General features: G+C 36.0%; 2 protein-coding genes across 2 annotated transcripts in view; both read right to left on the bottom strand.

Annotated features, from left to right (window-relative positions):
• The window catches only part of LOC123562051 (proprotein convertase subtilisin/kexin type 5-like), a 110,262-nt gene extending 105,837 nt beyond the window's left edge, over positions 1–4,425 (bottom strand). Inside the window, exons 1-2 of the mRNA XM_053533205.1 lie at positions 4,271–4,425; positions 1,091–1,240 (exon numbers count right to left, since the gene is read on the bottom strand). Of these exons, the coding sequence (XP_053389180.1) occupies positions 1,091–1,240; positions 4,271–4,286 (166 nt within the window). The 5' untranslated portion in view covers positions 4,287–4,425. The remainder of the gene's footprint in view (positions 1–1,090; positions 1,241–4,270) is intronic.
• A 5,462-nt stretch (positions 4,426–9,887) lies between these two features.
• Positions 9,888–17,262, bottom strand: part of LOC123562048 (uncharacterized) — a 332,465-nt gene continuing 325,090 nt past the window's right edge. The window contains exons 79-82 of the mRNA XM_053524913.1: positions 15,620–15,775; positions 14,888–15,049; positions 11,221–11,379; positions 9,888–10,087 (exon numbers count right to left, since the gene is read on the bottom strand). Coding sequence (XP_053380888.1) covers positions 9,888–10,087; positions 11,221–11,379; positions 14,888–15,049; positions 15,620–15,775 — 677 coding nt within the window. The remainder of the gene's footprint in view (positions 10,088–11,220; positions 11,380–14,887; positions 15,050–15,619; positions 15,776–17,262) is intronic.

Raw genomic sequence — 17,262 nt, 5'->3', positions numbered from 1 at the left:
ACCAACCAAAATGCATGTCTCCAATATAGTCCCAATATACTAATAAGAATAAGAAACATGACTTCTCATTATATTAGAATAGAACTAGAAGGTGCTATTGTCACAAAAACATATGTCTCCCCCCTATGTATACCTTTAGCTCTGGCGGCCATTTTGTGCAGCGAAGTGGACCGTGTCGGCGGGTATGCACAACTAGGCTTGATACTGATCACTCCTGTGATGTTTTGTTGAAATCTGTCCAGCAGTTTGACCTGTGAAAACCGGACAAGATTTTTCTATTTTTACCTCTGGTGGCCATTTTGTGCAGCGAAGCGGAATGTGCTGGCAATATGCACAACTTGGCTTGGTACTGATCACTCCTGTGAAGTTTTGTAGAAATTTCGGCCAGCAGTTTGACCTGTGAAAGCTGGACAACATTTTTCCATTTTTAGCTCTGGTGGCCATTTTGTGGAGCGAAGCGGAACATGCCAGCAATATGCATAACTAGGGTTGGTACTGATCACTCCTGTGAAGTTTCGTTGAAATCCAGCCAGCAGTTTGACCTGTGAAAGCCGGACAAGATTTCCTCTATTTTTAGCTCTGTTGGCCATTTTGTGCAGTGAAACAGAATGTGCCAGCAAAATGCACAACTAGGCTGGGTACTGATCACTCCTGTGAAGTTTCGTTGAAATACAGCCAGCAGTTTGACCTGTGAAAGCCGGACAAGATTTTTCTATTTTTAGCTCTGGTGGCCATTTTGTGCAGCAAAGCGGAACATGCTGGCGATATGCACAACTTGGCTTGGTACTGATCACTCCTGTGAAGTTTCGTTAAATCTGGCCAGCAGTTTGACCTGTGAAAGCCGGACAAGATTTTTCTATTTTTACCTCATGTGGCCATTTTGTGCAGCAAAGCAGAACGTGCTGGCGATATGCACAACTAGGCTTGGTACTGATCACTCCTGTGAAGTTTTGTTGAATACTGGCCAGCAGTTTGACCTGTGAAAGCTGGACAAGCTTAATGCGGATGGACGGACAGACAGCGAAGGCAAAAACAATATGTCTATGGGGGAGACATAATAACAAAACATCAACAGCACAAAATTACTTACGCACACACTTGGTGCTCCCAGTGCTTTCAGTTGTGAAACCAGCTTGACAAATTTCACAGGTTGTGCTAGGTGGTACTTTTGCCGTACCAGTCTCACATTTACCGCAGGAACCATCAGGCTTTAGTTCTTCGCCAGGAACAGTGCAGGGATCTGTAATTTGTAATTCATTTCTTTGTTTGAAATTTGTTTTATTCAACTTCTTTTTAACACTAGCAGTCAGCAGATCTGATCAGTTTTCCTGAACTAACCTGTTCACTACAAGTAACTAGAAATGGAAGTTATGCATGATGTGTACACTGGATGAGACACAGGCTTCATGTCAATGGTATGATTTTAAGACTATTATGTAAAATCTAAAATCTTGAATACAAGTACCACATTTAATGAGCATTTGTGTGCATATACAAACTTAGACTAATGTCAACCTGTGTCCATACAACTCTCATGCACTTCTTGTACAAAGCTCACATGATTTCATACAAATATTTTCTACTTCTGTGATAAATTCTGGGTAAAAGCATTAAAATACATGGCTTGCAATTTATAATTTCCTTGGAAGTTGTCATTCGATCTATTGACGACGATATGTAAGATGAAAGTGCGTTATTATTCAATACTGCAAAAACAATTTGAACTATAGATTGTTTTTCAGGAAAAATGAATGCCTCCAATCACTAAACATGCAGACATTGTAAAATGCCACAAATTAAGGGCAATAAATTCAGTGAAAATCACTGAACCATAAGATTCCAAACCAAAGGCCATAACTGCACTGAAAATCATTGAACCCAAACATGCATTATATGGCCTAGCACTGATAACTCCAGTAAGGTTTGGTGAAAATCTGCCCTATGGTGAAAGAAAAGTTGCTAAAACATCATATAATTTGAAAAATAAAGGGCTGTAACTCTGCTGAAAAACACTTAACTGGAATATGTCAATGACATTGTACAACAAAGTGTTAATCTCCTTAGAGGTGGCGGAGGAGTTGCATGGACTGATTTTGTGACATAACAGACAAATAATCTTAATCAGTATGTCTCCCCCAGCATATGTAGGAGACATAATTCATATCCTTTACTTCCCCGTGAAGCTATTTCTGTAATACATGTAAAGATGATCTAGTGTCTAATATGGCTAAAATTCCAAAGGGACAAACATTTCGATCGTGTTTTATGTAAATAAGGTTTTCCTATGATCTATTTCAATGTCCTAGTTTTTGACCTGTGTTAACCCAATTTTAAACTTGCCTAGATTTCACACAGACAAGTATTCTGAGTAAGTTTTAAGGAGGTAGGTTACCTTGTTACAAGGGTAAATTCAAATTAGTTGTACCGCAGCACATTTTTGTATTTCGTGTAATATGAAGTTTTAACTGCTACAATCTCAATTTCGTTTGTCTCTGTCCCTTCAAGTTCAATTTTTATCCTGGTTTGAAGAACATGACTCTACAAAGGTATTTCATATTGAAAGAAGAAGGAAAATACGGATATTTAACACTTTTCAGTGTACTTTAGTTTCATTGATATCCGTAGAAATCTGCATAATTGATAATTTTACTAGTATGCACGTTATATTTCTAATAAAAGCTTAAAATGTATATGTCGCGGGGCTCGTGTTTCCATGGTAACGCATTTTCTCTCATTTTTAAACAACTATGTATAAAAATAGGGGTTTTCGACGGCTTCAGTGCCATTCTGTTAATGACCAACATGGAATATTTGGGTAATATTATTAGCAAATTACCAAGCACTTTACATGGTACCCTAATTTTCTTAAAGTTTAAAGTAACCATGGCAACAGAGATGTTTAAAATAGCTTATATCTTGCTTTTTGTCATAGTTTCTTATAAAAATATTGAATAAGATTATCTTTCTAGTTAATGTAGCTATAAAACATACTATTTCCTAACGTAAGTTATATTTTCGTGTTATTTGCATTATTCAAACAAATTTCACAGCTTAGAATACTTACAGCAGTACCCCTCGTCTGGCATTTTTCATGGAAAAAACGTTCAGCATGCTGCTATTATTCTCATGGATATTGTTGAAATGAAAATAAAAAGCCGAGCTGTGTTTCTTAAATAGACCAGTGTCAACGCTTTTGAATTTTACATTTAGATACATAGGTCACGGCTTCGTTTCCATGGTAACATCAATTCAATTCAAGAAACCACATTTTCTACCGAAATTTGAACAATTTTAGATCTTAGTTTTAGTATATAAGTAACAAATTATCAACGGAACTTGAAAAATAGGTATTACAAATCAAACTGCTAGATTTTTTATTTGAAAATGGCCGTAACAAGTAACCTTTCACCCAACTATATTCCAAATAACATTGGTTACCATCATCCATTTTCTTACATTCCGCATAACATTTCAATATAACTACATAAAAGAAGAAAAATATTGATTTTTATTCAGAGCAAAAGACTCATAGAAATATTTCAGCAAATATGGTTATTTGAAAATAGTTAAAATAAGAAAAAAATGCACAGAATTACGTACTTTCAAGACAAAAACTATTAATTTTGCGCGGTAACTGACACGTAACGTCATGACGTCAGTGACGTCATTTAGGGCAACATTGTTTTGAAGCGTTTCTGCGGCAATTTATTCATTATTTCTGAATTAATTAAACCATAAAGCATCAGATCGAAGACAGGTTCATGATTTGTTTTCAGAAGAATGAATATACAAACACATTTAGTTTGTCGTAAACGTCGTCGTAAATCGTCACGTTAGCTTCCGGTTGGACATGCGCACATACAAATATGAAGGTAACCTACCTCCTTAAGAAGATGAAACAGAAAAAGTGGCCTCTAGAATGTTAAGATTATTCTATGATTTGATCCAGTGACCTAGTTTTTGATCTAAAGGAACACAATTTTAATATAAAGATAAATATTCTGACAACAGTTCCATAAAAAATGAGGTAAAAAATGTGTCATCTAGAATGTTAGCAAGGTTTTCCCATTAATTGACCTAGTGACCACCAAGTTTCTGACCCCAGATGACCAAGACACAAACTTGTCCTAGATTTTATTTAGGGTAATATTCTGACAAAGATACCAGCTTGCATACTAAACTGAACCAAATTGGGATGCTGCTGACAATGCATGGATGAGAGCAATAGCTCTACCTATTTTTCTTGCTACTATAAATAAAGTTTCCATACCTTTACAGTCTGACATTTCATCTGAGCCTGATGTTGCAATGTTAGTTCCTGCAGGACACTTTTCACACACATATTGATATGGCTCTGACTGGTACGTATTTGGAGGACAGGATTCACATCTACTACTAGCTCTGTTGTAAAACGGGCCTGGTTGACAGTTACAACAAAACAAAAAGACAAAAAAAACAGACAGTTTCAATATAAAAAACCCGAACAGCTTTGTATAAAAGCGATTCCCCACTAATAAAACAAGAGATTCAACAATGTAAAAAAAAAAAGAAATTTTTAAACCCTTTTATATTGCAGAAAAAAAGGGTCTCCCCCTGTAAAAAATAAGCTACTGGGCCCATGATTTGAAATTTTCCCAAAAAATCTTCACTATACTTATGGGAGCTTCAAAAGTGGTCAAAACCAAAAAATTTCCCTTCAAAAATAAACCCCCCTCTGTTTTCAAAAAACCACCTTCAATTAATTCAAAATTTTTTATAAAATGAAAACTAGATTATGCCCAAAAAGGACCTGGTCCCCCTACATTTTTTTTAAAAGATATATCCCCAACACAATTTCCCCCCTGCACTTTATTTTGTTTTTTTTAAATAAGTCAAGTACCAAAAACTCTGGCCTGGCGAGTGAAATCCAAAATAAATAAAACCGGGTGCAAAAATTTTTTCCATGCTAGTAAAAATTTCCTCAAACCATTTTATGACACTATTTCAAGTAAAAACTCAATAGAGTTTGCATTTCCCTGTTTGTACTGGCTGGGCCTTAAAAAGTGCTTACAAACAATAGCAAAAATTTTGGGAAGCTTTTTTAATAAAATTTTAAAAGGGGCCCCATAACCTTTTTTCCCTAATAATATCAAAAGTTCACGGGAATTGTGATAAATTTCGGGTAATTTTTGGGCCAGATATATGAAAGGGAAAGTTATTAAAAAAAAAATTTAAGAAACATTTAAACACTTTTTTAAAAATTTAAAAAAGGGCTAAAACCCACAAAACCTGGCAATATGTAAAATTCACAAAAGTCCTTTAAATACTGAAAAGGATTTTTTGGGGGACAAGGTTCTGTAGGAAATAGGCAAAAAACAGAATTCTTTAAAATTTCTAAGGGGATAACCCCCCAAAATAAAGGGCAAAGTAAATTTATGTCCGAAAATATGCAAAATTCCCCTTTCATACGAAAAAAGTTTTTTTTTTTTTGGGGGCCCAGATCCTTTAAAAAAACTGTAGACATTAAATTCAGAAAAAGGCTGAAAATTTTTCGGGCAAAAAAAAATTTTTTCGGAAATATTTTAAAGGGCAAAAACCCCAAAACCCCGGCAAAAACCCTTTAAATTAAAATGAAAACACAATATACTTCTTTAAATCCTTTCCCAAAAAATTTGGCAAAACCCCTTTAAAAAACTATAGGAGTTTTTTTTAAAGAAAGTTTTCAGGATAACAGATTGGTTTTGGCAACTTTTAAACCCTGCCGAGGGAAGAAAAATTTAAACATAAAAACAAGCCCAACTTATTCAAGCGATTATCCAAATACAAAATAAAATTTTAAATTTGCAAAAAATTTTGTCCTTTCGCTATCTAAGTCCACATTTTTTAATTTTACCATCATTACGGGGTTATGTAATAAAACTTTTAAATTCATACTGTTGGGAAAATCCCTTTTTCGGGCCCCTTAAAAAGCACATCTTATTACATTAAGCTTTATTTTTATACCAGATTTATATATCGCCCTTTTCATAATAAACACTTTAAAAAGGGTGCTTTACATATAGCAAACCATTCCCCTTAAAAATACAAAACACAGAAACGATCTGACCAGAGGGACAGAGTGGACCAAAACCGCCAGAAAAAAGAAGAGAAATCCTTTTTTGATACAGGCCTTCCCGCTAATTTAGCCCCCAGCTCTTTTTCAATTAGACAGTCCCGGTTTTTTAAAAGGGGCCTGGTTTTTAAAGCAACGATAAACACGAAAACCCTCTTTCTTTGGGAAAAACCCCTTTTATGGGAATAACCAATTTTCATAGTTAGGGGGGGGACACTCAAGAGCATCTTTAGAAATTTCCAGTGCCTGGGCCGGGAAATTTGAACCCCAGACCTCTGGATTGATAGTCAAGCTGTTAAACCCCTAGAACCCTCAGCCCACCTATTAAAGTCATAAAAGGGGGCAAAACAGCTGAAATTTTTAAACCCCTTAAAATGTTTTCTTACGAACCCATCGGGCCCTTGGGAAACATTTTCCGGAGCTCAGTTGTGTAACCAATTTTTCACCACATGCTTTTACTAACAATCTTTCTGTCTATAAAGTTCCTTTGGGAAAATCACCCCAGAAAACCCGGCTGGAATCATACTTAAAACCATCTTTAAAAATTTGTCTGGAAAAAAAAACAACAAAACAATTTAAAATTTTTTAACAGGTACAGCAAAACAAAACCAAAGGGGATACAGGGGAAAACTGCCTGATATAAATTTTTTAGCAAAAGAAATTAAAGGTTTTCCAATGACCATCTTTCCACCAAAAAATTTGAGCCGTCCATGGAAAAAAACCCAACAAAGTGGGTGTTGTCTGGTCAGGAATTCCATGCTTTCGCCCTTTTTAAAAACCGCTGCAATTTGAGAACCATTTTCGAACAGCGGGTCCTGACCAACTGCAAAACGCAGGCTGGGCTGGGCCATGCTGGTCCCAAACCCACAATTTGATTTTCTCATGGCATTGGGTCATTTTTTCTTTAATATTTACTTCAAAAGAAAAAATTCTCATCCAATTTATTTAATTTTTCCCAAATGTAAATTAAAAGTTTCAAAGGGGCTACAATTCCCCCAAAAAAAGCCATTTAATAAAAAAAGGGCCAAAGAAAAGTCCCCGAATTTGCTCACCTTTTTCCCCCCATGAAACCCCGTTTTTGGGGAAAGAACGTCGTTTTTTTTATTATTTTACATAGTGACCTAAATTTTTGAGCTCATGTGACCCATTTTGAACTTGACCTAGATGTTAAACAAGATAAAATTCTGACCAATTTTCATAAGATCCATTGAAAATTGGTCTCTTGAGAGGTCACAAGTTTTTCTATATTTGAACTATTGACCTAGTTTTTCGAAGTACGACCCTGTTTTGAAAATTTACTAGATATCATCAAGGTGAACATTCTCACTAATTTTCAGAGATCTCATGAAAAATATGGGCCCCTAGAAGTCACAAGTTTTTTCTATTTTATACCTACTGCCTAGTTTTTACTGCACGTGAACCTTGTTTTGAAACACCTAGATTCATCAAGGAAATTCAGACAATTTTTATAAATCCATTTAAAAATATGGCCTCTAAGAGTCAAAAATTTTAAACATTTTAGACCTACTGACCTAGTTTTTTACCGCAGTTGACCCGTTTTAAACTTCACCTAGATATCATCAAAATGAACATTCAGACCAACTTCATACAGATCCCATGAAAAGTATGGCCTCTAGAAGGTCACAAGGTTTTTTATTATTTGAAACCCACTACCTAGTTTTTTAAGGCATGGACCCATTTCAAACTTGACCTAGACATCATCAAGGGGAACATTCTGACCAATTTTTATGGAGATCAATTCACAATATGGCCTCTAGAAGGTCACAAGGGTTTTTTTTATTTTTTGAACCTACTGACCTAGTTTTTGACCGCACCTGACCCATTTTCCGAACTTGACCAGATAACATCAAGATGAACATTCAGAACCAACTTTCATACAATCCCATGAAAAATATGGCCTTTAGAGAGGCACAAGGTTTCTCTATTATTTGACCTACTGACCCTAGTTTTTGATGGCACGTAAACCCATTTTCCCGAACTTGACCTAGATATCATAAAGGGTAAAACATTCGCCCAAAACTTCATAAAGATCTCATGAAATATAGGCCCCTAAAAGGTCACGGGTTTTTTCAATTTTTAGACCTACTACCAGTTTTTTGACGGGAAACATGACCCATTTTGGGAACTCGACCAAATACCCATAAAATTTAAACATTCAGTTTAACTTTCATCAATCCCATGAAAAATAGGCCTTTAAAGAGGTCAAAAGGGTTTTTAAATTATTTACCACGGGCCCCTATTTTTTTTAAAGCATTAAAACCCATTTCAAACTTAACCTAGATAAAAATAAAGGGGAAAAGGGTTCTGACAAATTTTCATGAAGATTTTGTGAAATATATGCCTCAGAGTTTTTCACAAGGAAATTTTCTTTTTTTAGCCCCTACTGCCCAAATTTTTTTGAGGGCACGTGACCCATTTTCGAACTTAAACCTAAATATGCTGGGTAAACTTTCTAAACCAAATTTTTTTCCATGAAACTTTGAAATATAGGGGCCCTCAAAGAGGCCCAAAAATTTTTTTTCTTTTTTTAAACCTACTGACCTATTTTTGATGGCACGTGACCCAGTTTTCGAACTGACCTAGATATCATCAAGATAAACATTCTGACCAACTTTCATAAAGATCCCATGAAAAATGTGACCTCTAAAGTGGTCACAAGCAAAAGTTTACGGACGCACGCACGGACGGACGGACGACGGACACCGCGCAATCACAAAAGCTCACCTTGTCACTTTGTGACAGGTGAGCTAAAAACTTCCAGTTATTAGTGGCAGTACACATTTATACTGCGTTTAGTACTGTTAAAACTCATAAACAGGGGCAACTGAAATGTGTTTGATGTGCAGAGATTGTTGCTAAGCAGAGTTTAATTCACTAAAATTCTGTATAAAAATCATAACTAAACCAATGTTGTTAATCAAGTGACAACTAAGATCATTTGATTTTTTAAAATCAGAACAAGAGCTGTCTCCATAGGATGACACATACCCCCGATGGCACTTTGAATGAATAGTTATGGCCGATGTTAGAGTTTAGGACCTTTGACCTACGGACCTGGGTCTTGCGCGCGACACGTCGTCTTACTGTGCCACACATTCATGCGTAGTTATTTTAAAATCCATGCATGAATGACAAAGATATGGACAGGACACGCCCATCAATGCACTATCATGAAATATGACCTTTAACCTCTAAGTGTGACCTTGACATTTGAGCTACAGACCTGGGTCTTGCGCACGACACGTCGTCTTACTGTGGTACACATTCATGCCCAATATTTTAAAATCCATGCATGAATGACAAAGATATGGACCGGACATGCCCATCAATGCACTATCATGAAATATGACCTTTAACGTCTAAGTGTGACCTTGACCTTTAAGCTACGGACCTGGGTCTTGCGCGCGACACGTCGTCTTACTGTGGTACACATTCATGCCAAGTTATTTGAAAATCCATCCATGGATGACAAAGATATGGACCGGACACGAAAATTGCGGAGAGACTGACAGACCGACAGACTGACAGACCGACAGACGGTTCAAAAACTATATGCCTCCCTTTGGGGGCATAAAAACAAAATAAGTGAACATGTTGCATGAATTTTTTATAATTATCCCTTATCATGCTGGACAGGACTGATTCTGCTTTTGCAACCAGTGGCTAGATTTTTGGTAAGCACCCCTTTTAACAGTTAATGGTACTGTCCAAATTGAAAGATGGACAAGTTCATTATAGAAAGTACAGGGTTAGGGTTAAAACAAGCTAGACAGTGTTATGCTAGGAGAAAGGAAAGAAGCAAAGACTTACCGTAGCAGAGGAAGCTTGTTGTTGCCCCTAGTATTGGTGTGGTCTGACCAGGTGGACACGAGTCACATGATGGTTGTAGAGATTCAGTCTGGTACTCTCCCCTTGCACATTTTTTGCATACTGGACTGGTCTTAGATGGATAGAAATACCCTGGACCACAGTTGGCTGAAATATTTCACATATTTTATGGTGAAAATATTTAAAAGAAGTAACTGATTTAATTTAACTGAGCTTTCTTAAGAATTATTTCAAAGCAGCAGAGCTGTTAAAAAGAGGTATTTAGAACCAATTTTTTTTAATGATAGGATTTTAGACATTATAAAATGTAAAATGTTTTGATCATTATGGCCCCTTATAAACAAAATCTCCTATATAACCTATATAAAGTAAAAAATATGTACATACTTTTTAAATAAATTTAAAACAATCTTTCAGGAACAGATTCTCTCAAATATTTTGATTAGGTGTTTTTTTTTAATCCATTCAGTTTACAATTTATTTACATTTTATTTATTTATAATTCATTTTGTTGGGTTTAATGTCACACCGACACAATTATAGGTCATATGGCGACTTTCCAGCTTTGATGGTGGAGGAAGACCCCAAGTGCCCCTCTGTGCATTATTTCATCATGAGCAGGCACCTGGGTAGAACCACCGACCTTCTGTAAGCCAGCTAGATGGCTTCCTCACATGCAGAATTAAACGCCCTGAGTGAGGCTCGAACCAACATTGATGAGGGGCAAGTGATTTGAAGTCAGTGACCTTAACCACTTGGCCACGGAGGCCCCACTAATTACATTTCATCTTTGACAAAAACTTGAAATGACAAGGACAATGCCGATAGTTTTTGTAGCAAGATTTATTAGGCGATATTCTTTTGCTGGGTTTAACATCATACTGACACAATTAAAGGTCATATAGTGACTTTCAAGCTTTTGATGGTGGAGAAAGTTACTTGGCGTTATTTCATCATTGATAGGCACCTAGGTAGAACCACTAAGCTTCTGTAAGCCAGCAGGATGACTTTCTCACTTTAAGAATTTTACACATTATGCGAATTCAAGATTATAAATAAAGAGTCTTGAGACCTATCTCCAGTACAGTCATATAACTGGTCAATTTTTAAGCTGTAAGAATAAACCAATCAGAAGACATGACTTCTGAGCCTGACCTCCTTACTCAGTTTAATAATCTTGAATTTCACGTCTGATTTTCCAAATAAGCAGATTCAAAGTATCTAAAAAGGTTCAAAGTTTCTGACCAATAAACTGAAGCAAAACAAAACGAAAAACTTACGTAAACACTCCGTGCTTCCAGTACCAGCAGTTGTGAAACCTGTTGGACAAGGTTTACAGGTATATGTGTCCTTGTATGTTGACACAGGACATGGATTACAGTTGGTTGTTGGCTCACCATTTGTATCATATACTAGTGTATAACCTGCTTGACAAATATCTACAATACAAAAATGAAGAAAGCTGGAAATATCTGAACTGGAAATACCTGGTCTGCAATTATAAATCGGTATCGAAAGGCTTGCATATAAAGATTATACTCTGCAGATCTGAACTAGGAAGATGTTGATAACAAGAGGGCCATGATGGCCCTATACATCGCTCACCAGAGTTGATCAGGCCTACTGAGCTAGTTTTTGACTCCATATGACCAAGAGTTGAACTTGACCTAAAGATCAAGACAAACATTCTGACTAAATTTGATAAAGATTTGGTTACAACTGTGGCCTCTAGAGTGTTCACAAGCTTTTCCTTTTATTTGACCGGTGACCTAGTTTTTGATCCCACATGACCCAGATTCTAACTTGACCTATAGATTATCAAAACAAACATTCTGACTAATTCTCATGAGTTTCAAATTTAAATTGTGGTTTCTAGAGTGTTGAAAAGATTTTCCTTTGATCTGGCCTAGTGATCTAGTTTTTGACCCCACATAACTCAGACTCAAACTTGACCTAGAAATGATTAAGACAAATATTCTGACCCAGTTTCATAAAGATTGAGTCATAAATGTGGCCTCTAAAGTGTTCACAAACTTTTCCTTTGATTTGACCAGGTAACCTAGTTTTTGACCCCACATGACCCAGATTCAAAACTGACCTAGAAATCATCAAGCCAAAATTTCCGACTAACTTTCATAAATATTGGGTCACAACTGTGGCCTCTAGAGTGTTCACAAGCTTTTCCTTTGATTTGACCAGGTGACCTAGTTTTTAATCCAACATAACCCAGTTTCAAACTTGACCTAGAGATCATCAAGACTAACATTCTGACCAAGTTTCGTAAAGATTAGGTCACAAATGTGGTCTCTAGAATGTTCACAAGCTTTTCCATTGATCTGACCTACTGACCTAGTTTTTGACCCCACATGACCCAGATTCAAACTTGACCTAGAGATTATTAATACTAACATTCTGATAAAGTTTAATAAAGATTGGGTCATAAATGTGGTCTCTAGAGTGTTCACAAGCTATTCCTTTGATCTGATTTACTGACCTAGTTTTTAAACCCACATGACCCAGTTTCGAACTTGACCTAGAGATCATCAAGACAAACGTTCTGACCAAGTTTCATAAAGATTAGGTCACAAATGTGGTCTAGAGTGTTCACAAGCTTTTCCCTTGATCTGACCTACTGACCTAGTTTTTGACACCACATGACCCAGTTTCAAACTTGACCTAGAGATCATCAAGACAAACACTCTGACCATGTTTCATAAAGATTAGGTCAAAAATGTGGTCTCTAGAGTGTTCACAAGCTTTTCCTTTGATCTGACTACTGACCTAGTTTTTGACCCAACATTACCCATTTTCAAATTTGACCTAGAGATCATCAAGACTAACATTCTGACCAAGTTTCATAAAGATTGTGTCACAAATGTGGCCTCTAGAATGTTCACAAGGCATATACTGACGGACGACGGATGACTGACGACGGACGCCGACGTACGCAGGACAATGACCGGTCACAATAGCTCAACTTGAGCACTTTGTGCTCTGGTGAGCTAAAAACAAGCTACTTGAAATGACGTTTAATTTCAAGCGGGACATCTCTGGGAGAGGCACAACTACAGTGGTACTGAGGGTTGAGCCTCCTACCCAAGTGAGCTTCCAAGGTAGTCTTAAATATTCCTTTAACAGTGAAACTCTCCTCACTCAAGCACTAGCTCCAGCACCAAGACTCAATCAATTAATGGGGTCTGTAATTTTCTGTTTTTGGCTAACTGGAAACCCTGAAAAATTCAAACATTTTGCTCATCCAACTGCACCCCCATGCAATTAGTGTTTTAATATATGTGCAATAGATGAAAGCAGTAGTAACTAGAACTGTCACAGGAGTGACTCATACCCCCACCATACGGTCTTGTCACAGAAGAATGGCAACCACAAGAAATCTTAAAAATACTTAGTCTTTGGAGTACTTCATCCTGGGCTTCCACATATAAGTAATACTAGTATAATACTAGTATAGTAATACTAGTTAATATATTAAATCTCTAATATAAGAGATACACTAAAAGTGAATACAAAAAAGAGTCTTACCGACCCATGTTACCACAGAAAAATGTATTTACTTTTTACATAGGATTATAAATAAAAAAGTATAAAATACCTAAAATATTGAAAATCTAAAAATGGGTTTTCTAATAACAGACTAATTCCTGGAATTTAAGGGAAGAAACTCAGTACAAAAGTTAAAAAAGGTTACTTCCCTTTGGCTCTAAGCCAATCAGAATGAGATATAGTGAAAATACATCAAAAATAACCTTAAATTCTAGGTAAAAGGGACACAATTCAAGAAAAAATAGTGTCAGAGTTATGCACCTTGTGTCACATGATGTGGGTGATGAGGTGGAACATCTATTTTAAGTCTGGATCAAATCCATTCAGTAGTAACTGAGATATAGTGAAATACATCAAAATTTACCTTAAATTCTAAGTAAAAAGGGGCATAATTCATGAAAAATTGGTGTCAGAGTTATGGACCTTGTGCCCACATGATGTGGGTGATGAGGTGGAACATCTATTTAAGTTTGCATCAAATTCATTTTGTAAAAAACTGAGATAGAGTGAAAATACATCAAAATCAACCTAAATTTAAAGTAAAAGGGGACATAATTCATAAAAAATTATGTCAGAGTTAAGCACCTTATGTCACATGATCTGGGTGATGAGGTGGAACAACTATTTTAAGTTTGAATATAATCCATTTAGTAATAACTGAGATATAGTGAAAAATACAACAAAAATTAACCTTAAATTCTAAGTAAAAGGGGACATAATTCATGAAAACTTGGTGTCAGAGTTATGCACCTTGTGTCACATGATGTGGGCACATGATGTGGGTGATGAAGTGGAACATTCTATTTTAAGTTTGAATCAAATCCATTCAGTAGTAACTGAGATATAGTGAAAATACATCAAAATCAACCTTAAATTCTAAGTAAAAAGGGGCATAATTCATAAAAAAATTGGTGTCAGAGTTATGCACCTTGTGTCACATGATGTGGGTGATGAGGTGGAACATCTATTTTAAGTTTGAATCAAATCCATTTAGTAATAACTGAGATATAGTGAAAATACAACAAAATTAACCTTAAATTCTAAGTAAAAGGGGACATAATTCATTAAAACTTGGTGTCAAGAGTTATGCACCTTGTGTCAAATGATGTGGATGATTAGGTGGAACATGTATTTTAAGTTTGAATCAAATCCATTTGGTAATAAATGAGATAATAGATTTCGGGACGCGACGGGATGGGAGGGGAGGGGACGCGACAAAACTGACTCCTATATACCCCCCTCAAACATGTTTGGTTGGGGTATAATAATAATTATAAATTGGTTACCAAGCATGGGCTGCAGTTCACAAAGGACAAATTAATATATCTGAAACTAAACAGTTACTGCTGACATCTCTTAACTTACAAATGAGCAAAATTAACATACCTGTGCACTGGTTACTATTTATAGATCCAGTTCCTGAGGTAGTTGTGCCAGTGGGGCATTTGATACATTCGGTTTGCTTTGCCTGATCTTGGTACTGACCAACTGGACAGGGTTCACACTGAAACTGCCCACTGTCATAATACTGCCCTGCAGTACACTTTGCTGAAATATATTACATTTCAGAAGTCAATAAAATGATTATACTGCCATATTCTGTAGCAAAGTGCTTTGGTGTTACTACTAATAAAAGTTTGTTTGCTTTCAGGTTAGCATTGTTTTCAAAACAGCATTTCAGTTATCTAGATATGGGCAGTAAACCTAACCAGTGGTCTTGGAATCGGTACCATTTGAAAGAAACTTCCAACTTCTCAAAGAATCAGAGGTTGAGGACAACTAATAATATCAGATATAATGTCTCCTATTACATTGTCACATAGAACATAATTATGTCTACCTTGGGACTGAACTTGCAATCCACAGATCTAGCCCTTCCTTATTCAGCTAAGTCAGTCGGTAAAGAAGATTTGCGATCCAAAATTACTAATCTAAGCTATAATACAGGTCTTAGAATGCAACAATGCTATTGGTTAATTTGATGTCAGGATTGACCAATCAGATACTGTTATTTTAAGGCTGGTCTTAAAACTTAAGCTTTTTAATCATGGAACTCACTTACAGATTGTAAATATCACTAGTGTTAAAGTGTTTTAATATCCATACAAGTATACATACGTTTACAGTCTGTAAGCCTGGTTGTTCCAGTCTGGTCAGTACCAAAGTTAGGGGGACAGGCCTCGCATGTCATCATCCCTATCTCCCTGTATTTGTCTAACGGACATTCTGTACAGTCTGTGTTACCAACAATAAACTCAAACCCTTCTAAGCACTCTGAAATTAATTACAAACAGTAATAGTCTGAAATTCAGGGGTTGTGGGGTGATTTCATGTTTTGTAATGAATAAATTATTATATATAAGGGATGTGTATGATTGATATTTAATGTATGATATGAAATTTCTTTACGCTTGAATATGTTGAAAAGATTATGCTTTTAAAAACATTTATTATCTTAATGATTAATAAATTCCATTGTTTTTAACATTTTTTTTTTAAATCATTACATCAGAATCCAAAAATGTACAGACAATATGTTAGCATCTCTTTTGAATCATATACTTGCCTTTTTATTATTCATAAAAACAGCTCCACAAAGTGATGCAATGTATGCCTAAAGCTCTAGATCAGAGGAGGAAGTAAAACTAAATGAAAACAAGAGCACCGCCTTGCAGGTGCTGACGCTCATGTGATTTTTTTGTATAACAGAAAAAATGTCCTACCCAGGATTTTCAAGTCCAAAAAGGGCCATAATTCTTGCAAAAAGCAGGATGGAGTTATGTTTCTCAATGTACAGAGTCAGTTTATGATGGTGAACAACTGTTGCAAGTTTCAAAGCAATAGCTTGAATAGTTTAGGAGAAAAGCTGACCTAAACATAAAACTTAACCAATAAATCCGATATTTTTTTAAGTCCAAAAGGGGCCATAATTCTTGCAAAAAGCAGGACAGAGTTATGTTTCTTGCTGTACATGGTCAGCTTATGATGGTGAACAAGTGTTACAAGTTTTAAAGCAATAGCTTTGATAGTTTATGAGAAAAACTGACCTAAACATAAAACTCAACCAAGAAATCTGATTTTCTAAGTCCAAAAGGGGCAATAATTCTTGAAAAAAGCACGATGGAGTTACGTTTCTTGATGTACAGGGTCAGCTTATGATGGTGAACAAGTGTTGCAAGTTTTAAAGCAATAGCTTTGATAGTTTATGAGAAAAACTGACCTAAACATAAAACTTAACCAAGAAATCTGATTTTCTAAGTCCAAAAGGGGCAATAATCCTTGAAAAAAGCAGGATGGAGTTATGTTTCTTGATGTACAGGGTCAGCTTATGATGGTGAACAACTGTTGCAAGTTTCAAAACAATAGCTTTGACAGTTTAGGAGAAAAGTTGACCTAAACATAAAACTTTACCAAGAAATCTGATTTTCTAAGTCCAAAAGGGGCAATAATCCTTGAAAAAAGCAGGATGGAGTTACGTTTCTTGATGTACAGGGTCAGCTTATGATGGTGAACAACTGTTGCAAGTTTCAAAGCAATAGCTTTGATAGTTTAGGAGAAAAGCTGACCTAAACATAAAACTTAACCAGGCAACGCCGACGCAGACGCCGACACCAATCAAGTAATGACAATAACTCATCATTTTTTTTCCCAAAAAATCAGATAAGCTAAAAACTAAAGGAGTAAAACTAAAAGAAATACTTTTGGTGGGCTGGGTGTCAGAGGGGAAGGTGTCAAATCGTGATTGGTGTGTTTTGGAGTTT

The sequence above is a fragment of the Mercenaria mercenaria genome, chromosome 2, assembly GCF_021730395.1.
Source record: "Mercenaria mercenaria strain notata chromosome 2, MADL_Memer_1, whole genome shotgun sequence".
Taxonomy (NCBI): Eukaryota; Metazoa; Mollusca; class Bivalvia; order Venerida; family Veneridae; genus Mercenaria; species Mercenaria mercenaria.
This window is presented reverse-complemented; position numbering and strand designations above follow the sequence as displayed.